The sequence below is a fragment of the Lepidochelys olivacea genome (genome assembly GCF_965140295.1).
Source record: "Lepidochelys olivacea isolate rLepOli2 genome assembly, chromosome: 10".
NCBI lineage: Eukaryota > Metazoa > Chordata > Testudines > Cheloniidae > Lepidochelys > Lepidochelys olivacea.
The window spans coordinates 19012653-19037641 of record NC_140420.1 but is presented as its reverse complement, the minus strand read 5'-3'; the positions used below and the strand labels follow the sequence as shown (position 1 = coordinate 19037641).

The 24989-nt window shown below is 41.3% G+C and overlaps 1 protein-coding gene across 1 annotated transcript in view; it reads left to right on the top strand.

Moving 5' to 3' along the window:
- The window catches only part of XYLT1 (xylosyltransferase 1), a 309577-nt gene that overhangs the window by 200893 nt on the left and 83695 nt on the right, over positions 1–24989 (top strand). Inside the window, exons 4-5 of the mRNA XM_084642091.1 lie at positions 11434–11606; positions 12269–12471. Coding sequence (XP_084498217.1) covers positions 11434–11606; positions 12269–12471 — 376 coding nt within the window. The remainder of the gene's footprint in view (positions 1–11433; positions 11607–12268; positions 12472–24989) is intronic.

Below are 24989 nucleotides of genomic sequence, written 5' to 3'. Positions count from 1 at the left end.
CATAGCAACTGATGGACCTATCCTCCATGAACATATCTAGTTCTTTTTTTTCTTCTTCTTCTTCTTCTTTTTTGAACCCTGTTGTAGTCACATATTGCCTTTCCTGCTTCTCCCCTGGAATGAGAGTTTCTTCATCAGGGCTGTATTTAACAGTTCAGGTAACTGGTTTGACTTTGTTAGGTGAACAGCAGGGTGACCATATGTCCTGTTTTGGCTGGGACAGTCCCTTTTTGTTAAGCCCTGATCCTCTGTTGGCAAGAGAAAACTGGACAAATGCAGGTTTTCAAAAAAAGTAGGATGTGACCCCTAGCAGGTTGTGGAGGAACATGAGGGAGGGAGAGTGGCTCGGGCCAGGCCAGCCCTGTGTGGACAGGTGGCAGAGGGTTTTGGTCCGGCTCTGCATGCAGCGGATGGAAGCGGGGCCTTGGGCTGGCCCTGCATGGGCGGGCAGCAGGATGGGTCTCTTGGTGATCCCACATGTGGGGGAGATGGGGGGATCTCAGGCTGGCCCTGCGCAGGAAGGAGGCCGGGAGACCTCCTGCCAGCCCCGTGCAATGTGCCATTTTCCCTTTGGGAAAATATGGTCACTCTCATGAACAGTGTTCTGCCGTTCTTTACCTGCCTTGACGCAATTGTCAGAACTGAAAATCTTCACTTAGAACAAATGTAGTCAGGACTGGAAGGCCAAGGATACAAAATGTAGTATGACGGGATAAGAGGTGAACAGAAAGGGTGCTGTATCCCAAATATTTTTAATGTTGGCACAGAGGAATAAGATACTGCAAGGAATGTCCCCAGCATTTTGCATCCATTGTTAGACCCGCTTGATATAATCTCTCTGGAGTCTGGTAATGTCACTGGGTATTGCTTTAAATGAACGGATGATCATTTTAAAGTAATTTGGTATTCAATGTAATAATGTTCATGATGAACTAAATGGTTGTTAATTGGTATGGTCGTATTAATAGGAAATTCATTCTAATTCAGCATTAATTAATATATTGTTACTTTAAACTGTTTCTCATTTATTTATGAGTCACCGAGAAAGGGGGGAAGAATGCTTCACTAAACACGCTCCACCAAAACAAGTAAATAATTGAGATTCATTTCCCAGGAATGATACTATTTTCATAATTAGAATTGTCAGAAATGCAAGTTTGTTTTTAAGATTATTGGCCTGGCTAGACATTTATCATAGTAAATTAGATTCAGTATCTGTGTCTATCTCTATGTGCACCAGTGTCCTGATAATTAGGGAGTGATTTGTAAAACATGCAAATGGTTTCAATAATTGCTTGAGACTGACTATAAGACTCCAAAATAATAAGGTTGTTTTTTAAAATATTACTCAGACCACTCCTCCACCAAATGCTACACAATCCCATACACATTGTGAGTAAACTAGAAACAAAACTACGTCATAGTCATAGTCAATATGTACAGAGTCATATTACAGTATATCCATTTTTCTTTCTTTTTTTAGTTTTCTGTCATGGAAAATTGATTTGTTTCTGCAGAATGAGAGAGAGAAGAGAGAAATAAATCCTGATCTTCTTTTCAAACCTCATGTGCCAACTTTGAACCTGGAACAAATTTTTCCCTTTTTCTCTTTTATAGGTAGGATAGAAATCCCTGGAAATCTGAGGTTATAATGGAACTGCAGTCAGAGCCAGACCCATAACTGTGGTGGCTTTCTCTGGTGGTATTGTAAACCTGAAGGAATAATAGGAACTTACAAGTAATGTCAGGAAATGAATTGTCCTGCTGGAAGGCAGTAACTCAGGCTCCCATGCTGCCATAAGTTTATTCCATCACTCTCTGAAGTGATTAAAGCAGACTTAAAATGTTAGCATCAGCAGCACCTTTACCACAAGTAAAGGCTTCCACTCAGGAAGGAGGAATTTGACTGAGATCTCTCTCCTTAAGCTTAAATTGACTAGTCACAGAGTTTTTGTAAATTATATCCTGCTGCTTCCCACCCACAGGGCATTAATTTTTGCTTATAGGTTACTTAATCATATGAAGTTGCAGAAAATTGTTTATGGAAGAGTCTGAGAGTAAAGTATATTGAAGCAGTGTTACTGAGATACTTTATAAGAATGGAACATCCATTTGTCAATAGCAGTATACTCTCAAACTTTATCCTCACTCAGCACCAGTGCAGAAAAGAAAAGCCTAGGAGGCATCAACTTTAAAGTAAAATCTGAGGAGGTTGGGGTGTAGGAGGGGGCTCTGGGCTGGGGCCGAGGGGTTTGGAGTGCGGGAGGGGGTGCAAGTTCTGGCTCGGGGTGTGGACTCTGGGGTGGAACCAGGGATGAGGGATTTGGGGCGAAGGAGGGGGCTCCAGGCTGGGGCAGGAGGTTGGGGGTAGGGGATGCAGGTTCTAGGAGGTAATTTGGGTGTGGGAGGGGACTCCAGGCTGGACCAGGGCGTAGGGGTATGGGAGGGGGTTTGGGGTGCAGCATCCTGGCAGCACTTACCAAGGCTCCCAGGAAGCAACCACTAGGTCCCTGCAGCCCCTAGACGCATGGGTGGGCAGGGAAGCGCCACACATTGCCCTCCCGCTGGCAGGCGCTCCCCCCGCACCTCCCATTGGTCATGGTTCCCGGCCAATGGGAGCTGCAGAGCCAGCCCTCGGGGCAGGGGCAGCACATGAAGCCTCTCTAGCTGTCAAACTTTTGTACTGGTAACCCCTTTCACATAGCAAGCCTCTGAGTGTGACCCCCACTTATAAATTAAAAACACTTTAAAATACATTTAACACCGTTATAAAAGCAGGGTTTGGGGTGGAGGCTGACAACGCGTGACCTCCCGCCCCATGTAATAACCTCATGACCCCCTGAGGATCCCGACCCCCAGTTTGAGAACACCTGGTCTAGGGGCTGCAGGACCTGGTGGCCACTTATGGCGGCCGCTTCTGGGAGCCACGCGGAGCTAGGGCAGGCAGGGAGCCTTCCTTAGCCCCGGGCCGCCGCTGCGCCTCCGACTGCGCCTCCTACTTCTAACAGCTCAGTTGGTAGTGCCGACCGGAGTTGCCAGGGTCCCTTTTTGACTAGGCGTTTCAATATGAGCAGAAGTCTGTACAGAATCACAGGCAGAGAAAAGTCCATGTGTTCGTGCTATTAGTTGTGAATGTTAAGAGCTGCTAGTGGGGACCATAGAACAAGGAGTCGAGAATCTGTATAAACAGGAAGTAAAGTCAGTCTTGCATTCACTGCAGCTGGGTTTTTGTCATCTGTTACACCAGTTCAAGGTGCTCTCCGTTCCCTGGGAGCCATGCATGGGCCTAGCTCTGCTCAAAATGAGTAGTAGCGGGTGGGATAGGAGGAAGGGCCGCGGATATACAGATTCTGTAGATGCCCACTTTGAGGGGGCTCTGTGCCAGTTGTGCTGTGTGTTTCTATAGTTTCCCTTCACTTAGGTCGTTGGTGAGAACAGCTACAAATATTGTAGCCAAAGAAGTGTACAGAGTGTTTAGAGATGTGATTACACTGTGTACTTCAGGCTGCTTGCAGCTTGGGGCAGGAAAAGACCTGTCAGTCACTGGCAGCAGGGCAGTCCCTGGCTCCCTGAAGTTCCCTTGTTTTTTCTGCCTCCATGCCAGGAAGCAGGCGGTTTGGCCAGTCCTCCCGGTTCCAGAGCTTTTCTGAGGAAAAGTCCAAACTTTATTTCACATTTATGAGTGACTAACAATCTGGTTCAAGAACGTGTCCATCCAATTCCCAGCTGTGTCCTAGGGCTGCATTGGCCTTTTGTGGAGATTGACCTGCTCAGCTCCTTTTCCCCTTTCTGAGGCATTTGCTGTACCCTTGCGGACGTTGCGGGGAGAGCTAGGCCAAGAAAAGCTAGGGGCAAAAGGGAGGGGCTGTCTCCTGCTTCACCCCCTTTTTGAATGTCTCACTGGGGAGCTTGGCTGGCTCTGTGAGGACAATGCGGCTTCCCTTCTCACAGCCCAGTCTGGATAGGGTTGATCAGCTCCCTTTCCCCAGGCAGGAAGGGAGCCAGGCGGGACTGGAAAAGCTGGCTCCCCAGGACCGCACAAAAGATAGCAAGGAGAGAGCTGCAGTGACACTCCTTTTTTCTTTCTGTTTCATGAGACTATGGCGCTCGGGCAGGAGCAGTGCCAATCTCAGGGCAGAGAAATCTTGTCTCCTGCATTCAGATCTACTAGGCAGCTGTGTGGCCATCAATACATACATTCTGCATACTGGCCATCCAGTCTTTAGCTAGTGCCATTTTTTGGCAGAATTCTTCTCCTCTATTTAGTGCCCAAGGGAAGATGGAGGCTATATGGTATCCTTCTTTTTTAATTCTTTGGATGATACTGCTTCCCACTCTGGAGAAACTGCGATGAAAATGCCATTGAACAGATCTGTGGACCTTAGCACAAAGAAGAATATGCAAATGTGCTCACATGAAGGTGGGGGTTTTTTTTGTTTTGTTTTTTGGAGTAATAAAGTCCACACATCCTACCCGCCCTGGAGACAAACAAATCATCCAGAATAGAGATGGCATTCAAAGATTTGGATGTGTCAACCTGTGGAACTCCTTGCCTGAATAAGTTGTGAAGGCTAGGACTATCACAGGGTTTAAAAGAGAACTGGAGGTTAAGTCCATTAATGGCTATTAGCCAGGATGGGTAAAGAATGGTGTCCCTAGCCTCTGTTTGTCAGAGGGTGGAGATGGATGGCAGGAGAGAGATCACTTGATCATTACCTGTTAGGTTCACTCCCTCTGGGGCACCTGGCATTGGCCACTGTCGGTAGACAGGATACTGGGCTGGATGGACCTTTGGTCTAACCCAGTATGGCCATTCTTATGTTCTTATGTTTCAGTAGAAAGAATTTCCTATCCTCTGTAGTAGGAGAAATTGTGTTTTTTTCCTAAAAGTATGGTTAACGCCTCTGTACTTAGGAAAATAGGTTTGATTTAACTTGGCTGTGGAAGCCTTCTCAAAGAGGGGCACTTCAGAGAGCCGGACATTTCCCTGCTGTTAGTGACTGACAGGTCTGGTTTTGCCCCCAAGCTTCAAACAGGCTGATGTACCTGCTTAATGGATCTGTGGACCTTATTAATCAAAGAAAGGAAATTTTCATGTAAGTACAGCTACACTTTTGTATTATCAATCCTTCATAACTCAGCCACTTCTCATCAGAAAAACTTCTCACCAGAAAACTCCTAAGATACTTCTCCTGGAGGCCTATTTCTCTGCCAACTTTTTTTTTCTTTTATCTCCAAGCATTTGAATATTAGAGCTATTTTTAAAAGCAATTTTGTTTTTAAACGAAGGAAGGCATATTTTTTTCACTCTCCTATCATTTGAAAAAGGGTAAATTGTTTTTGCTGTACTGCACCAAAAGTAGAAAATCATCTTTAGGCAAAGACCAGAGCTGGAAAATTTCAACCCACTAGATGAAAGGTTGTGTAAATTATGAGAAACTGAAAATAGGGAGTTATAGTGGAAAGCCTAAGTACGGTTTGCAGAATCTGTCCATTCAGCGGAGTTATAACTAGCATTCTAGCTGTAATAAGAAATCCAACTATTCATTTAGTGGAGCAGTAACAGTAAACGGCCTCTAGATCTGCATAGCAATATCTCTTCTACGATCTATGGTATCAATACACACGTGCAGCTGTGCGCAGGAGAAGTAGGCAGCAGCAGATATATTTACACAGACATAATGTACTGTATAAATAGTAAAATCTAAATATGGGAGTATAAAGTGATAGATTGATATACAAAATCGGTTCCTTGAAATAGTCTGGATTGTAAAATCCTGTACCAACAGTTTGTGTTTCTAGCTCTTACAAAAGTCTGAAAACATCAGTAATTAGCAGCTGAAGTAAAAGATTAGTGGTAAAGGATGTGTGTTACATTGATGAGTTCTATATTGAGTCCTATTCACTCTACAAATGAGATGCTAAAATTATAGCTCTATATTAAGTATTGTGGCACTTGTTGATGCCGCTGTAGTTAAGGGTAAGACTTTCCATTAGGAGAGCTGATTTTTCTGGGATTTATAAAGGCCATTTGACATTCCAAATTTGACATTCCAATTTGACATTTGGGGCTGACATTTTGTGTGTAACTTGCTAAACCAGGTATGTATTTTCCTAAAAACAAATGTTGTAGATGGAGCCAAAACATGCAGGTAGGAAACTTCAAGGGCTGTTAACCGTTTCATTTTAAAAGGCCAGTTGTTGCCAGTCACTTGGTCTTGGTGCTAAATGTAGTTATCTGTTTTAAATTTAAAACGTCAAAATAAAATCATTTTGATTAGCAGCTAATACGTTGGTAAGTATGGGTTTTATTAAGAGTGTGAACACCACCACTTTAGGTGAAATCTTGGCCGCACTGCAGTCATAGTGAAGGTGCTCCAGGAGGTAAATGTTACAAGGAGCCTCTTCCCCAACCTCTGTGCACAGCATATAATGAAACTGTGAAGTTATGAGAAGTTTAAGAACCCTCCGTGGCTAGAGCCACTCCTTTCACCGTGTAGAGGGGTAGAACCATAACCTAGCTCTCGTTCCCCACTCACCAGCTGAACTGGCCTGGCATGGATGAGACTGTTTGCTGAATCTCTCCAAGAGTGCATGACTATGGCTTATAACTCTACCCCTTTGGCTTATAACCCAGTCCTGGTAACATTAACATTGTAGGGTCTATTATTACTGTTTATAGAGTGTTGGTATACATGGCACATAGAGGAAATGGTTATAAATCCATGAGAGCATGAAGTCTACAGGTGGGAAGAGACTAAACCAGGATAATGCAATACTCAGAATTGGGTATGCTCATTGAAACCAAACTGCTTCATAAAGGTTTCTTGTAGGACAGGGGGTTGGAGCTCGATACCCATTAATTGGGAGGCTACTATAAGCATCAAGGGGGTGGCATGAAAGAAGGTAGGAAATCACCTGTGTCAGCTTGGCCCATTGCACCCCAGGTATAGGTAGGTGGAAGATAAGAAGCAGAGATGTGAAAAGTGCTGGGGGGTGGTAGGATAGAGGAAGACATAAGGAAAGTGATGTAGACAGTGTTGAGTTATTGCTTCACACATAAGGAGGCCCACTGAACAGAATGGGCAAGAATGGGAAAGTGAGTGTAGAGATTTAAAAAATGAGATGACTTTGTCTGGACAGTGGAGAGGAAACTCATCTTGGCAGCTGCATGTTAGTTTAACTCAAGGATGGCCAGGTGACAAAGGCCGGTTGCACTGGCTTACTCTGTGATCTCTAATCTATGTGGGCATGCAGAAATATAATTATAGTATTGAAGGAGCTATGAAATGCAAGTGCCACTTTAAAATCCTTTTAGATTTTTTTTATTGCCACCATATGGCATGTTGTTAATTGAAAAGCAGCTGATGTCTCTCTTGCATTGTTGTTGGCATCCTAACACCCCAGAAGGGGACGCACTTCTGTGTGATAGGCAAAATGACTAATATAGAGACAGTAAAATGTGTAAATTAGTTTGGAATAAATTTGGATGAAGGGTTCTATAAAAATGCAACAGTTTTTGAGATAATGGGGCCATCCTAATTCTGATATGTTTTACAGAACACTGCCTGTTCACACTTGATTTTCAAGTCCGACTGCACCTTTAGAGTCTTATAATCAGAAGAAAATATTCAATTTTACCTGTCTTCCCAATTTTATCTTATTTGAAAACCAGACTGGGGCTGTGTCAGTGGGCAGACTGCTAAATAGAAGGTGCTAGTCAACCGCAAACTAAAAATAGGCATATGATAGGCTACACCATAAGTAGCTGGTATTATGACATATGGAAAAATTGAACATACTTAGTTTTCTGATACTCCAGGCAGCCAAGAAAAAGATTAGACTAAAGAAGCTATAATAGTATGCAGGTGGAAAATGAGACTATAAAGAACTGAACCAAAATAAAAAAAAACCCAAAATGTAAAAAGATAAAATAGGAAAATTGCGGGAGAGGAAACTAAGACATTGAAGGAATTCAGTAGGAGAAACCTGATGAAAAGAGGGCTAAATTCAGATTAATATTCTGGAGGAATTTGTGTTCAGTATCTGCCAAAAACACTATGGTGTTTTCTATGAAAGCAAATTTATTAAAGAAGAAAACAACAAAAACACAACACCATTATGTGGCTAACTCTAAAGTCCATTAAAATAATATTGTCAAGAAGAAGCCCCACATTGGAAAAAAAAAAGCCCAGGTCATTGAAAAAATTTCCTCTCCTTTTACTTAGAAGCCACTAATGTAGAAAAATAGATTCCAAAAATGAAATGAAAATATTGTCAAAACATTTGAATCCACCATAGGAACATTTAAAGGGACACTATCAACTAGAAATTCAGTCGTTTAAAAGAAAACCGAGTCAAATTGTTTTATCAATTGCAATTGTCCCTGATTCCCCAGGCAGTTTTTCTGGTTTTACAATCACGTTTTCCTATTTTCCTCTTTTAAAATCATTTTCTTTCCCCTCTTGTTTTGCTAAAGACCGAAACAAACAAGAGGGGGAACTGATTAACTATGTGGGGGAAACAGTGAAACTGAATATGCACAAATATCCAAGGTAAACAAACCAACTGGAAAAGAGAGAATTTTTTTTTCTGTTTTTGCTCATGCAGTTATTGTTTTATTCAGTCTTTCTTACTATTAGTGGTGGAAGTGCAATTTTAAGTTGATAGCGTCCCTTTTAAAATTAAGGGGTCGGAATTTTAGTGCTGGCTTTTTTTAAAGGGGTGCACTTTCAAGCCAGCATATAATTGCATCCACATTTTTGCAAAAGCAGTGAATTGTAGGCACTGATATAACCAGTTAGACATCTTCTCAGGAAGCCACATTGAGGATGTGTCCATTTTCCCATTCTATTAAGCCTTTTGTGACTGTGCTTTAAATGCAGGAATCAGCATAATGTCTGTTTAATATGTGCTGTATACAGTATTTGTGTTTGAAAGCCCCAATTGAAGTCTTTGGGAATCTAGTTACAGAGAATTGCTAATTCTAATACGTATGACTTCCATGATCCCATCAGGATAGTGAGAGCAAATCCTTTGGTGATACTGGTCTGCTCCTGGTACTGAGAGGGGAAAAATATTCCCTCTGGGAGTTGTTTGTATAGGCACTTCCCTCAGGTGTGCTACTGTGCTACTATTTGGGATAGTTATTGGCATTCATTGGCTAAGAAGTGCTGCAACAAGATATTACAAAATTAACATTTCAGCACAGCCGAGGGTACCAAATTGTTTAGAGAACCCGCAAGAACACCATATGTCCGTGCATGCAGTCAGTTTGTCATTTTAAGGGGGAAAATTAAAAATAAATATCAAGCAAAGAAATGCAATTTGTCTGCAGATTTCTTTAACAAATTAACAAGCTTTTAAAAATCGTTACGAGTCAGATGGCTCATATTGACCATTGTTTACTTTATTGTTAACTCTATTGTATATCTTAAAACTTAAATATAAAGTGTCTTTTCCTGTCAGTTTTATCTTTTTTGATTTGACAGTCATCAATTCCCCTGCCTCTTGCATTGAATCAAACTTAAATCAACATGACTGGACTTTATTTTAATAATTACTTTGACAGATATTGTAAAAATGAAATGGACACTACAGTGTTTGCAAGACTCTATACTGTAAATCTGTAAAATGGGTATAACAATTACCTGTCTCTAAAGGTGGAGGCGGTGGGCTTAGTTAACTAATCTTTGTAAAGTAGTAGCATGTTGATGTAGTTTTTATCATGCTCCAACTACTTCTGTCTGAATTTTTATTGACCTTATACACGTGCTCTGAGCATAAAGCACTTTAAATTATTTGGCTGAAAGGTTATGTATAAATGTAATGTAACGATAGAAGAATTATCACACTAGATTGCACCACAATTTTTTGCTTCCAAAGTTTTAAAAGCTTTACTTTTAACGGGAAGTACACATTTGAGCTTTGTGCATGTTGAAGTGCATTGCCCATAATTAAATGTGCATTTTCAATCAAAATCAAAACTTTTAGACCTTTAAAGACAGCTAAATGGATTCGCTTCTCAGAGGACACAATCCAAAATGGCAGCTACGATTTCATAGACCTGGAAAACCCTGATGTTTTTCTTTATGGGGCTGAGGCACTTTTAAGATACTGATACTGCATGTAGTGCTCTTTGATATTAAGGCAACATAGATAGTAGAAAAAATGGTGTGGTACCTTTTTTAGTTTATTTAAGGTGTATAAAGAAGGTCTGAAAAGTAGTGTGGGCTTTTTGTTGTTGTTTTTAACTTAGAAATATCAGGCTCTACCTGTCTTGTTTGCTGGAGGTTTCCCTAAGGGAGCAGGGAAATGGAGAGAGAATTTTATTGAAGGCAAGTGTGTTGACTCTTTAACAAAGATATTTTTCTTCCAAACTGTATATGAGTGGAATAGAGGTTAACAAAAAAACCCCAAACACAGAACAAAGCATTTGAAAAGTTCTGAACAAGCAATTACCTTTGGCTCTTCAATTACTCAGTACTTCTTGTCATAATCTTACTAGTTTTCCAGTTCTTCATAGAGTATTCTTGGGGGAAAAAACAGGCAAGGCAAAACCAGAAATTCTCATATAAAAACAAGCAGGAAAAAAAATTTATTTAAAAAAAAAAAAAAAGTATTGTCAGGCCCACTTCTACATCAGAAAGAAGCAAAGAGCAATTCAAACCCCAATTTTATTTTCTCATATTTTGCAGGTCACCCTTTAAACATTTTGATTTATGCCTGCTATTATAGATGGCATTACAGCAGTGCACATGCTATAGTTGTTTGATATTTTGGTCATACCAGTGGAATACAAGAACATAATTAGGCCATTGCTTGTGCAAACTGGCACGGTTCCTCCAACTTCAACGGAACTGCGCTGATTTACTCCAAGCAAGGGCATGGCCCATTAGTTGGGGAGCTTATGCCACATAAGTAATAGCTGTGCTTTAATATTGATTTCTAGCAACAAGGGCTAAATAATATTCCAAATATAATCAATTCCCTAGTACTTTTCTGTCTTTGTCACTGTTGTGTTGCCCTGGATACAGATTAGCAAACTTTAAAAGATTTTGCAACAGATCCTCAGCTGATGCAAATCTGCATAGCTTCTCTGAAGTCTATGGAGCTTGGTTTGATTCAGTTAGATTCAGTTAAGGGTCGAAAACATTTGAATATTTCCTCCTGGCCCTGGCTGAGGCACATAAGCAGGGCAGCATGAGGAAAGCTTACATTGCTGCTGCTCATGCTTTCTGAAACCTGTTCTGTGACTGAAGAGAGGAGTTTGATCCCTAGGGCAGTCAACCTGGCACCTCTTATGAGTTCTCAGTTCCCATTAAAAATTGTTTAAAAGAAGAAAAGAGCCAAAATTTAATACAAGTTTCTCTCTGTGTCCCCACTCTGCAGATGCACTAAGAGATGTCCTTACTATGTTTTGTTTTCAAACAGGAAAAGCCAACAACAATGTACAATGGGATGAGGACTCCGTAGAATACATGCCTGCCAACCCAGTCAGGATCGCATTTGTCTTGGTTGTTCATGGCAGAGCTTCTCGGCAGCTCCAACGCATGTTTAAGGCTATTTACCATAAAGACCATTTCTATTACATTCATGTTGACAAGGTAATATATCACTGGTTATAAATTACCTGTTTCACCATTTGTCAATCTGTCCATCTTTGTCACCTTCTCCAACATTCTTTTTATCTCTGCTGCATACGGTATGGTATCACTTTTTGTTTTTCCATCTGTTTTATGTTTTATGCCCAACTATATTTTTTGTTTTTAAATCTTTCCATTTGTGACTGCCTTCATTTCTCCTTGTGTCTACGATATCTGTTCATGTCTGACTGTCCTAAGTTTTGTAGCGATAACTGATAAATCACTGTAGGCTCTGATGCACATTTAAAGTGGAATCAGTGCTGCCTGGGGGAGATCAAAGAGAATAAAACAAAGGGGGCTCTTGACACTTTGAAATTAGCTTGCACTGAAGGTAGGGATGTGTTCTTTAGTACCTCTTAGTGGGGAAATGGCTAGCAATTGTTGAGTTTTGTTGGGAGTATATTTGCTAGATAAATTACCAAATCCCAGATACCATTCACAGTTCTTAATGTATTTTAATCAGTTTACTTACCATTAAAATGACTGCAGGCCAAAATCAACTGATCTGAAAAAGCTTGGGTTTTAAGCCGTTCAGTTGGTTAAAGAAGACGAGCGGGGAGGAGCCTTTCATTGTATTTTTTTTTCCTAGTCTGCTGAACATTTTACTTTCTTTCCCTATAAAGCGATCCAACTACCTACACCGGAAAGTGCTCCAGTTTGCTAGCCAGTATCCGAATGTGAGAGTCACCCCTTGGCGAATGGCAACTATCTGGGGAGGAGCGAGTCTTCTGTCCACCTATCTACAGAGTATGAGGGATTTAATTGAGATGAATGACTGGCCCTGGGATTTCTTCATTAATCTTAGTGCCGCCGACTATCCTATCAGGTATGGTGACCCCTTTTTAAAATGTGTATTTTTCCCTCATAAATGAACAATGGACTTTTAATGAGACATAGGCTAAAATTTCTGTACTCTGATGCAAGAAGCAGAGGAACATTCAATCGGGCAGTTTCATCAGTCCCTAGCAGTAAGCTCAGTGCTGTAGCTTCTCCCTATCTCAAAAAGAAAAACATACTTCATTGTCACTGGGTCCAGCATCAGCACTTTTGCTACCGAGGCAATAGTATCACAAGCACAAAAACACTGTGTGCGCACATTGGTTTCATGCTTTGGACTGCCTGTAGCTAGGTGGCTCAAGAGTGTTGATTCTTCAGTTTGTGAACCTCACACTTGAAGAGAATTATCCCACCCAGAGCTGTGGTAAGCAGTTTGCTCCAGCTGGACTTTGTGTTTCAAGAAATTTGGAAGATCTGCATATAGATAGATTCCATTAGAGAAATGTTGTGGTATTTCTTTTTGGTGCTTTTACTGCGCAGGATAATGATAGTAGAAGTGACAAATAAGTTGCTGGATCTCATTTATATCTTCAGCACTAACTGTTGCTTGAATAACTTCATTCAGATGGCAAAAAGAAAAGGAGTACTTGTGGCACCTTAGAGACTAACCAATTTATTTGAGCATGAGCTTTCGTGAGCTACAGCTCACTTCATCGGATGCATACTGTGGAAACTGCAGAAGACATTATATACACAGAGACCATGAAACAATACCTCCTCCCACCCCACTCTCCTGCTGGTAATAGCTTATCTAAAGTGATCATCAAGTTGGGCCATTTCCAGCACAAATCCAGGTTTTCTCACCCTCCTTCCCCCCCCCCCCCCCAACTCACTCTCCTGCTGGTAATAGCCCATCCAAAGTGACCACTCTCTTTAAAATGTGTATGATAATCAAGGTGGGCCATTTCCAGCACCAGAAGACATTATATACACAGAGACCACGGCCAAGCTGGAGAGTCTCTACGTAAAAGAATAAATGGACACAAATCAGACATCAAGAGTTATAACATTCAAAAACCAGTCGGAGAACACTTCAATCTTTTTGGTCACTCGATTACAGACCTAAAAGTGGCAATTATATACACAGAGACCATGTGCCAGCAACGCCCCTCTGCCATGTACATTGGCCAAGCTGGAGAGTCTCTACGTAAAAGAATAAATGGACACAAATCAGACATCAAGAATTATAACATTCAAAAACCAGTCGGAGAACACTTCCATCTTTTTGGTCACTCGATTACAGACCTAAAAGTGGCAATTCTTCAACAAAAAAACTTCAAAAACAGACTCCAACGAGAGACAGCTGAATTGTAATTAATTTGCAAACTAGATACAATTAATTTAGGCTTGAATAAAGACTGGGAGTGGATGGGTCATTACACAAAGTAAAACTATTTCCTCATGTTTATTCCCTCCCACCACCCTACTGTTCCTCACACGTTCTTGTCAACTGCTGGAAATGGTCCACTTTGATTATCACAAAGTTTTATCACCTAGATTATCCAGGTTTTCTCACCCCCCCACCCCCCTCCAAAAACCACACACACAAACTCACTCTCCTGCTGGTAATAGCTTTCATTCAGATGGGTTTCAGAATAGCAGCCGTGTTAGTCTGTATCCGCAAAAAGAAAAGGAGGACTTGTGACACCTTAGAGACTAACAAATTTATTTGAGCATAAGCTTTTGTGAGCTACAGCTCACTTCATTGGATGCATTCAGTGGAAAATACAGTGGGGAGAGTTATATACACAGAGAACATGAAACAATGGGTGTTACCATACACACTGTAATGAGAGTGATCACTTAAGGTGAGCTATTACCAGCAGGAGAGAAAAAAACCTTTTGTAGTGATAATCAAAGTGGGCCATTTCCAGCAGTTGACAAGAACGTGTGAGGAACAGTAGGGTGGTGGGAGGGAATAAACATGAGGAAATAGTTTTACTTTGTGTAATGACCCATCCACTCCCAGTCTTTATTCAAGCCTAAATTAATTGTATCTAGTTTGCAAATTAATTACAATTCAGCTGTCTCTCGTTGGAGTCTGTTTTTGAAGTTTTTTTGTTGAAGAATTGCCACTTTTAGGTCTGTAATCGAGTGACCAAAAAGATGGAAGTGTTCTCCGACTGGTTTTTGAATGTTATAATTCTTGATGTCTGATTTGTGTCCATTTATTCTTTTACGTAGAGACTCTCCAGCTTGGCCAATGTACATGGCAGAGGGGCGTTGCTGGCCCATGATGGCATATATCACATTGGTAGATGTGCAGGTGAACGAGCCTCTGAAAGTGTGTCTGATGTGATTAGGCCTTATGATGGTGTCCCCTGAATAGATATGTGGACACAGTTGGCAACGGGCTTTGTTGCAAGGATAGGTTCCTGGGTTAGTGGTTCTGTTGTGTGGTGTGTGGTTGCTGGTTGAGTATTTGCTTCAGGTTGGGGGACTGTCTGTACACAGAAGTTCACGGATAACCACATGACCAGGCTTGTGATTATTCTAAGTGAAACTATAGTCTCTCTGAAGTTACGGAACTCGTGCCCCAAAGCTGCGTTCAATAAGGTTTGCTAAACTGTGCATAAGTACATTCTCAGTTAAAAAAAAATCATCTAAATGTGCTTAAACAGTTATTTTTAGGCTGCAAAAATTATGAAGAACAGAAAATTCTCCTTTTGACTTTTACTCCCTACCATGTCGAAAGGAATTAAGAAAGGGGAAATGGCTTTGTTGGGTCATTTTTCTAACATGTGATTATGCCGTAAAGTGTTCCTGATAATACTAGCATCTCATATTCCATTTGCTCTGTCATAGTCTTTCATCTCAAAAGCTTCCACAGCACCTCACAAATTATGAGCCAAACCCTGAATTCCTTACTCAAAAACTCTCCTTCAAGTTATGTTTGAAGTTGGTGGAAGTTTTTGCCTAAGTAAAGATATAGTGAAAACTGAATAAGGGCTTCAGGATTTGGGTACCATACATATCCATTGCCAGTGAAATGCAGCCAGCTCTGTGGACGTGTACAGCAGCCAGGAAAATAACTTGAAAGAGTAAGAACATTAGAGAGTGTGTCTGTGGTCTGAATGAAGGAATTTGAAATAGAAGCTCCAGATTTTTAATATTGGATGATTGAGACCCTTTCTGTAGCCTTGGGAAAGTCTCTTAAGAAATATGACTCATCATTCCAGCTGTCAAGGGGAGACAGTAATGATCACCTATCTGCTTAGTTGTTTGGGAGGACTAAATTGTTTCTTCGTCTAGAGTACTTTCAAGACAAGGAGAGCTATACTGATCCCAAGCAGTAGTGTAATGGAATGCACAACACACCAATGGTGAGGGGAGATGATAGGAGAAATATGGTCCAAGGACACTCTTTACAGGGTGGCAGATTCTAGGCACCAGGATAGGGATGGGTCTGATATTAGGTGCTAGAGCTCTGAAAGTACAGTGTAACTAGTCCAGAGTTATTCTAATAGCTGCATCTTGTTAGCTCTAAGCATGATATATGAAGGAACGGTTAGAGGAACTAGACTGGAATTTTACGGTGACATCATGTCTCAAAAGTCTGCACTGGGGCATCTATTGTGAGATTGGGGCCATGATCGGTAACGTTCTGTACTATAATTAGTGCCCTCTGGGGTAAGTTAAAATAGAGAGCCAAACTTGGCTGGTAATTTATAAACATGGCCATAAATTGTCCCATAATGTATAGCTGAGACTTTGGCCAGCCCTATCTTAATAGAGTCACAATTATAATATAGTGTTCTTTAACGTTTTTTTTCAATAAAAAGAAAAGGAGTACTTGTGGCACCTTAGAGACTAACCAATTTATTTGAGCATAAGCATTTGTGAGCTACAGCTCACTTCACGAAAGCTTATGCTCAAATAAATTGGTTAGTCTCTAAGGTGCCACAAGTACTCCTTTTCTTTTTGCGAATACAGACTAACACGGCTGTTACTCTGAAACCTGTTTTTTTCAATAGCCCTAAAGAAGTGCAGTTAGAGCGTAGACATTACAACATATTTTTCTTCCCAGCAATGGAAATGATCCTTAAGTTCCACTTCTCTGTTGTTTTGAAATCACATCTGGGTTCCCAACTGTAGGTCATTGGTCGGAAGTGCACACTTCCCATTTCTGTCAAAATACTCTAATTTCAGAACTTATGCAAACATGTCAATCATCTAGAAGCTGCACTTCAAAGAACACTTTATTTTTAAATGTTGTTTCTTTAATAACGGAGATATCGGTGCAGTTAAAAGAAATTCAGATACATACTTTTATCATTATAAACCCTGTAAAATGTTATCCCATCAAAAATGTATGCAAATATACGAATATGCAATATTCATTTTCAAAGTGGAGATGAATTGGTGTTCTTCACAATCTTTAGGAAGACATTTCTTCCATGGTTGTGTGCCATGTAGGAAGCTGCTTATTATTCTAAGCAATAACAAGGAAAGGATTTGTTTTGGGGTTTTTTTTATTTCTTTCAGATGCCATACTGGGATTTGCCAGCTAGTAGACTAAAAGCAGTTTACACTTCTTACTCTGGTTAGTTATATTGAAATTGTTTTGTTAGGTTTCCCAGCATAAGAACATATGAATTTTGTGGATTAATATATTTTATCCAGGCAGCTCCATATTAAGCTTTCACTTCCCATCTGTCATCCCATCTGTTACACTGAAACCCTTACTCCTTCTCTTCTGATTGATGACACTAAGCCAACCTTGTGAGACAGCACAACACATGCTATAGAGCAGGGTCAGCACTAATCTATATTGTGAATTCCAAATCTCTCTGACGAGTTGCGTGGTGTGTTCATGGGTTACATTACAGTTGCAAACATCTCCGTCTCATTTATCCTCACAAGAATCATCCAGATGTGGGTATTGAAAATTATTAGAGGCATGAGAAGATACCGCATGAGAGGTCAATGAGAAGACTGGGACTGTTCAATTTAGAGAAGTGACAGGTAATAGGGAACATAATATATATGTGTACAGTAATGAATGGGCTAGAGAAGGTAAACCAGGTGTTCCTACTAACCCTTTCTCACATGCTAATCCTTAGACCAGTGGTTCCCAAACTTGTTCCGTCGCTTGTGCAGGGAAAGCCCCTGGCGGGCCAGGCTGGTTTGTTTACCTGCCGCATCCGCAGGTTCGGCCGATTGTGGCTCCAGGCCAATGGGAGCTGCTGGAAGTGGCGTGGGCTGAGGGTCGTACTGGCCGCCGCTTCCAGCAGTTCCCATTGGCCTGGAGCAGTAAACCGCGGCCACTTGGAGCCGCGATCGTCCGAACCTGCGGACGCGGCAGGTGAACAAACCGTCCCGGCCCGCCAGGGGCTTTCCCTGCACAAGCGGTGGAACAAGTTTGGGAACCACTGGCTTAGACTATAAGCTCTTGGGGCAGGGACTGTCTTTGTACAATACCCAGCACAACAGGATCCTGGACCATGACTGGGACTCCTGAATGCTATCGCAGTGCAAGTCATAATAATGAATACAGTACAACAAAGAAACATTTAGCCAAATTCATAAGCAAAACACTTTCCTTAATCACTAGGCAATTGACAGTTTTAGGTCCTACATGAAATGATTGGTTAGTGTCCGATTCTCAGCAGCATGGACCAGCATTATAACTGGCTCCCTTGTTAACATCTTAAGTGCCAAACTCAGAGATTAATTGCCAGGAAACTGTACTACACACTCACCCATAGAAGTGGTCCTTTCAGGGAAGGAGGGGTCAGTGCTGGGAATCTGTAATTGCCTCTCCTTGCAATGCAGGTTTTGTATGAGTAGAGGACATCAGTCTTCAGAGAGATCCCTTTCAAAACAACTTCGTTCACTCAGAAATAAAAGAAACCAACACACACACAGAATCAGGGGCAAGAAATGCCACCCTCTTATTTAAAAAAAAAATTATGTGTATAGTGCTTGTCACAATATGACCACGGTCCCTGTTTGGGCCCCCTATCACCACTGTAATACAAAAAATAAATAATACTATGTGAATATCTGCATTTAGTGTAAGGACATTGCCATATCTTGCATGAGGAGACCATATCTGCCTTTGGGAAAGCAATTAGGGTTATTGATTCTATTCAGGAGTTCAGCTCAGACTTCTACCATGTGGAATAGTCTCCAGAGTGGAGTGATAGGATCCTAGTGCATTTTAAAAGTTGCCTGGGAGAAAATATAGGGAGTGATCCTGATACAATAGATGCTGAAGTCAGTGGAATTTATTAGATTACCAATACCCCCCCCGAATCCAACTCATAAAGTAGGGACCAATCCTGCATTGGCTGGGGATGGTCTAATGCATGCCCTCTTTTATTCTCAATATCTTTAATTCTATGGTATGTTGTTCTCATTCCTTTGTGCGCTACTCATGTTCATGTCAATGGGTAAGGCCCAATGTTATCAAGAAATGTAACCAAGCACTTAATAAAAAAATCTAAGAACGTTGCTTAAAATTATTTGGTATTTTGATATATTGTTCATAATTAACAAGTATTTGCAACTTTTATCCAAGGATATAAAGCGCTTTACAAACATTAACGAAGCTTCCACAAACCTGTATAGTAAGAAAACCTACATCATAGATGGGTAAACATACACAGAAGTTAAATGGTTCTTCCAAGTGCAAACAACTACTTAGCATGAAATAAGGAGTCCTGGTTCTCCTTAAATGAAACTTAAAACAACATGGCTTTGAGAAAAGTCATTATTTAGAATTCTTCTCATTTCTGAGCAACCAGTTGAAGTAACCTTTTGGGAACTATATACAAAACACACTGGGTGACAAATAAGGTCCGTGAAAACTGAGCAGAAAAGTGTTTGCTGGGGTGGAGAAGTCTGGGCACTCTTTTGATTTTCAGGTCTGTTGGCAGTTGGAAATAATTTTAACCCAAGAGAAATTCAGCCTTTAGGGAAGCATTGCATCATTCTTTCCAGTTATCTTTCAGGTGAGAGAACAGTCAGAGTGAATAGTAGGATCCTTGTTTCGGCCATTCGGCCAGATTCATCCCATGTGGAAACACCAGTGACTTCAATTTTATTGAAATGACATCAGAGATTATTTTTGTTCATTCTGCCCAACTAGCCATCATGTGCTGAAATATCTGAAAGTTTCAACCATTTGGGTTGTAAGCAATTTCTCCTGGTCATTTGACCAAATGACAGAAACGTTCAGGTATTTGACCAAATGACTAAAAATGAGAACTAGGTTTTAAACAGGTCGATTAAATCACTAAAGGCACAAACCAGGCTCCAAGCTGCCAGAGTTGCTTCCAGGAAAGCTCTAAAATCTTCAGGGTGTTCAGCATGCAGGACTTAAACTAACAGAAGATTGGTCCAAATCAGAAATAAAATAAAGAACATAGAGGGCCTACTCACAGGGTATGCTGGCTTTTTAAGGGAGGTTCCCATTCCAGCCCTACCCTGTTTGTGGTTCACCCCCAAAACAAGATACTCTATGTCTAGTAGTTCCTGGTTCTGATGGGAACTGTAGGTTTTGCAGCAAGGAATGCTGGGAAAGGAAGCTGTGCGTAAAAACTACCTTTTATGCATTGTGAAGAGAGACTTGAGGGGCATAGGCCCTGATGGTTTGGTTTCTCCAGTCAAAGGGCCCATTAGGAACTTTGGAAGAGCCTGGGAAGAGGTCTAGAGGTATAGCCATAGAGCTGTGTAAAGTATCCCAAGGAACGGAAGGTGTGTGGCTAGAAATTCAGGGTCCCAAGAGGGAAATTAAAGGTCTCTAATACAACATAGGACGTAGCCCTGTGGGGTAATAAAGTGGGACTAGTTTTTGGATGAAGCAGATAGTTGTTCTATTATTTAGGGCTCCACATATGTAGATCATGGAAGAGAATGTGAGACCCACAATGCCTCTGAAAGGGCACCAAAGACAGTGTTATGCCCCAGTAGGGGAAGAGACTGACAGATCCTTGAGGGAGGGCAGTGACCATGGGAAGAGACTGAGTGAAGGGTTTGGCCTTTTGGTTTTGTTTTGCACTTTCATTTCACTGGAAGTGGGCAGGAGGGGCTGAACTTCCAGTGAGATTGTTCAACTACCTAGCCAAGGAGAGAAAATGAGGTATTGCCACATCTCCACCATGAGGTAAACCCACTGTTACTGGAGCAACTGTGGCACAAGTGCCATTAGCTGTTATATTTCAGCTTCTGTCTGAAGCATTTACATCTTTTGGTTTTGCACTTCTTGGGCACCGTGCAGTTTGGAGATGGATGGCTGTCAAACAGAACTTTTCTCTAAGATTCACCCCCTGCTGCTGGCACACTGGACCAAGTGCAGGCAATGTTTTGGTATTCTCCAAACCCTCCTTTAGAACAATATCCTTAAATGAAACACTGATAGGTAAAATGAATACATCTAGATGGAAGTATAGAACTGGTAGCATTGCAATAGACCAATGGTTTTCAACCTGTGGTCCCCGGATCCCTGGGGATCTGCAGACCATTATCTAAGGGGTCCACGAAAGGTTGTCGTTACCATAGAACAGTGGTTTTCAACCAGGGTTTCGCAGACTATATCTAAGATTTAAAAAGGGGTCCACACCTCCATTCAACATTTTTTAGGGGTCCGCAGATGAAAAAAGGTTAAAAACCACTGCAATAGAACATCTGTTTAGATGCTAGTGCCTAAGGTTTTTTTTATCTCTGCACAGCTGCTAATACTCTTTGCTCAGAATATCTTTATCAGACAAGCCAGACATCAACCACTCTTAATTCTTCACAAGGAAGCTTTTATTTTATGTCCAAAAAGAACTTTATCTGTATTTTTTTCTTAAACCTGCATTCTGTTAGAATTTCAAATGTGTGCTTCTTTCTTAAACCTCTGAAACAGCCTCCTCACCTCCCCCCAGTTCAACAGCTATGTACTATTGTTTGTAAGTGTTTTTTGTTTTGTTTTTAAACTGTCTTCTGGCTCCACGTGCCCTAATCTGTCAGAGCAAACAATGAGGCATTTAAAATTCTAAAATGCTTGTTTTCGCACATGCTGTTCATAAGGGTTTGGAAGATGCGTTGACATGAGTATGGCTTTACCAGTTTTGTTTGTGTCTGGTGCTAAAGTAAACTTTCTTCAGCTTTGTATCTTTTCAAAGCTGAAAGGATACAGCAGCCGTAGCCAGGGTTTTGTTTTCTTTCCCTTCACCATCTGCCCCCTTGGGTTGAAGGTTGTAAGACCGTTTCTGTTTTCAGAGGAGTGCAGCACCTGCAGCTCCTATCAGGACTTGGTGGGTGCTCAGCAACTCTGAAAACCAAACCTCAGGAGCCTAAAGTTCAGCATCAGAAAACTGATACACCCTAAATTAGAGACCGTTTTTGGAAATCTGACCTTGGTGGCTTTAGGGATATATTGATAAAGCACATTTTTAAAATAGCAGCACTACTCAAAGCACCCTTGTAATTGCAGTACTTCCTTGGCAGTACATCATCTTGTTGATTGCGGTGCTAAATGCTCAGCCCTTCATCCTCTTCCTCTATCAATTCCATCATCCAAGCCAGCGTCTGAGACCACTCATCTGGCAAGCTTGGCAGAGGAAGGTCCCAGATGCCAAGCTTTACAGTTTAATGGGCACTGCAGCATCTGAGTACTTGTTTGGCTTCCTGATGGGCTGGTATCTTTTCTCTCCTCTTGCTTGGCTCCGTGGCTGTTTACCTGGGGGTGGGGTTCCCCACTGAAATGCCAAAGGGCTGTCATCTGGATACCATTTGCCTTTTGGATGCCTTTTATTTCTGACTGAGAAAAATCAGATTTATAAAGAAGTATAAAATACTAGTCTTCACTGGATCCTTACCAAAAATCCAGTTTTGTATATATAAAAAAATAATAATTCTGCAGTGATTGACAGTAATGGACCCTAAACACTACCGTAACATTTTTTTTTAGGCTTTAGTATTTTGGACCCCTTCATAGAATACATGAGTATTTTTTGTAAGGGCAGTTCATTCTTCTAGGCTAAAAAAGGATGAGTGGGATTTCACAGGCTGTATTTCCTTCAGAGCTTTAGGGCTTTTTATTAAACCCACGCCTTTACTTACTGTGGCACCCAAATTCTCCTTTCTTTCCATGAAAGTAGCTTCAATGAGGTTTCCTGAGTGTAACTGGTAACAGGACTTGGCCCTTATTCTTCATACTCACTGATCATGCAAAGAGGTCCACAGGCACTGACTCTTATTCCCATCTGGGATAAGGAGGGAAGGATAGGGAAGCCTTGATTGTAAAACTGTCTGTGTGAATCTTCCTTTGTTTCACTTCTTTAAATTAAAGGGGTCCTCAGAAGGAGCTACCAACAAATGGGCATACAGAGCTTACTGTATTTTTGTGAACAGGACTTTGTCTGTATTTGAAATTATTCTTTAGGAAGTTCAATAAAATCATTAATGAATTAAAAAAATGATATTGAAGAAGAAAATGATCTTATTGTAGTATTACGTAAATGTTCTCCCCCTCTATAGCCCTTCTAATTCCTCTACAGAGTTCTCTTAAGAAATTAACAATCTTGAAATTACCGTAAGGACGTTTTTGTTTGGACTTCAGGATGCCACTTACAATTAAGCAACTACAAAATAATATCTGCTAGTAAGTCAAAGTGGCGATGAAATAATAACCTGCAGTTTATTGAGTCATTTTTTAATATCAGTTGAAGTGTTGTTAATGGGTAAGCAGAATTTGTTTCTGATTCAGTACTGTTCAGCAGTGATTTTTCAGCAGGGAATGCATACTGAACAGTTAAGAAGGATTAGATGAACTAGCTTTGGCAAAATAATTTACCTTTCAACTCTAATGTTTTTCCACAATCAGATTGTAAAGATTTGTCAGTCAGTTTACAAATATAAATTCTGATCTTGTTTTAAATGTGCTACAAATTAAATTGTGCAGGCTGATATTTTTTAATACCAGATCACTGTGTGTGAATGAGCTGAAGCACTGAATCTGATTGTCTTATAAAGGACACTAGATTTCATTGGAACATGAGACCTCTTTTAAAAAGAAAAAGTCATTCTTTGAATAAATAAAATGGAAAAGAAGTAGTAACTAGAACTGGTTGGGAAATCATAGAATCATAGAATATCAGGGTTGGAAGGGACCTCAGGAGGTCATCTAGTCCAACCCCCTGCTCAAAGCAGGACCGATCCCCGACTAAATCATCCCAGCCAGGGCTTTGTCAAGCCTGACCTTAAAAACTTCTAGGGAAGGAGATTCCACCACCTCCCTAGGTAATGCATTCCAGTGTTTCACCACCCCCATAATGAAAAAGTTTTTTCCTAATATCCAACCTAAATCTCCCCCACTGCAACTTGAGACCATTATTACTCCTTGTTCTGTCATCTGCTACCACTGAGAACAGTCTAGAGCCATCCTCTTTGGAACCCCCTTTCAGGTAGTTGAAACCAGCTATCAAATCCCCCCTCATTCTTCTCTTCTGTAGATTAAACATCCCCAGTTCCCTCAGCCTCTCCTCATAAGTCATGTGTTCCAGTCCCCTAATCATTTTTGTTCCCCTCCGCTGGACTCTTTCCAATTTTTGCACATCCTCCTTGTAGTGTGGGGCCCAAAACTGGACACAGTACTCCAGATGAGGCCTCACCAATGTCGAATAGAGGGGAATGATCACGTCCCTTGATCTGCTGGCAATGCCCCTACTTATACATCCCAAAATGCCATTGGCCTTCTTGGCAACAAGGGCACACTGTTGACTCATATCCAACTTCTCGTCCACTGTAACCCCTAGGTCCTTTTCTGCAGAACTGCTGCCTAGCCATTCGGTCCCTAGTCTATAGCGGTGCATTGGATTCTTCCGTCCTAAGTGCAGGACTCTGCACTTGTCCTTGTTGAACCAACCTCATCAGATTTCTTTTGGCCCAATCCTCCAATTTGTCTAGGTCCCTCTATATCCTATCCCTACCCTCCAGCGTATCTACCACTCCTCCCAGTTTAGTGTCATCTGCAAACTTGCTGAGGGTGCAATCCACACCATCCTCCAGATCATTTATGAAGATATTGAACAAAACCGGCCCCAGGACCGACCCCTGGGGCACTCCACTTGATACCGGCTGCCAACTAATCATGAAGCCATTGATCACTACCCGTTGAGCCCGACAATCTAGCCAGCTTTCTATCCACCTTTATAGTCCATTCATCCAGTCCATACTTCTTTAACTTGCTGGCAAGAATACTGTGGGAGACCGTGTCAAAAGCTTTGCTAAACTCAAGGAACAACACGTCCACTGCTTTCCCTTCATCCACAGAGCCAGTTTTCTCGTCACAGAAGGCCATTAGATTAGTCAGGCATGACTTGCCCTTGGTGAATCCATGCTGACTGTTCCTGATCACTTTCCTCTCATCTAAGTGCTTCAAAATTGATTCCTTGAGGACCTGCTCCATGATTTTTCCAGGGACTGAGGTGAGGCTGACTGGCCTGTAGTTCCCAAGATCCTCCTCCTTCCCTTTTTTAAAGATGGGCACTACATTAGCCTTTTTCCAGTCATCTG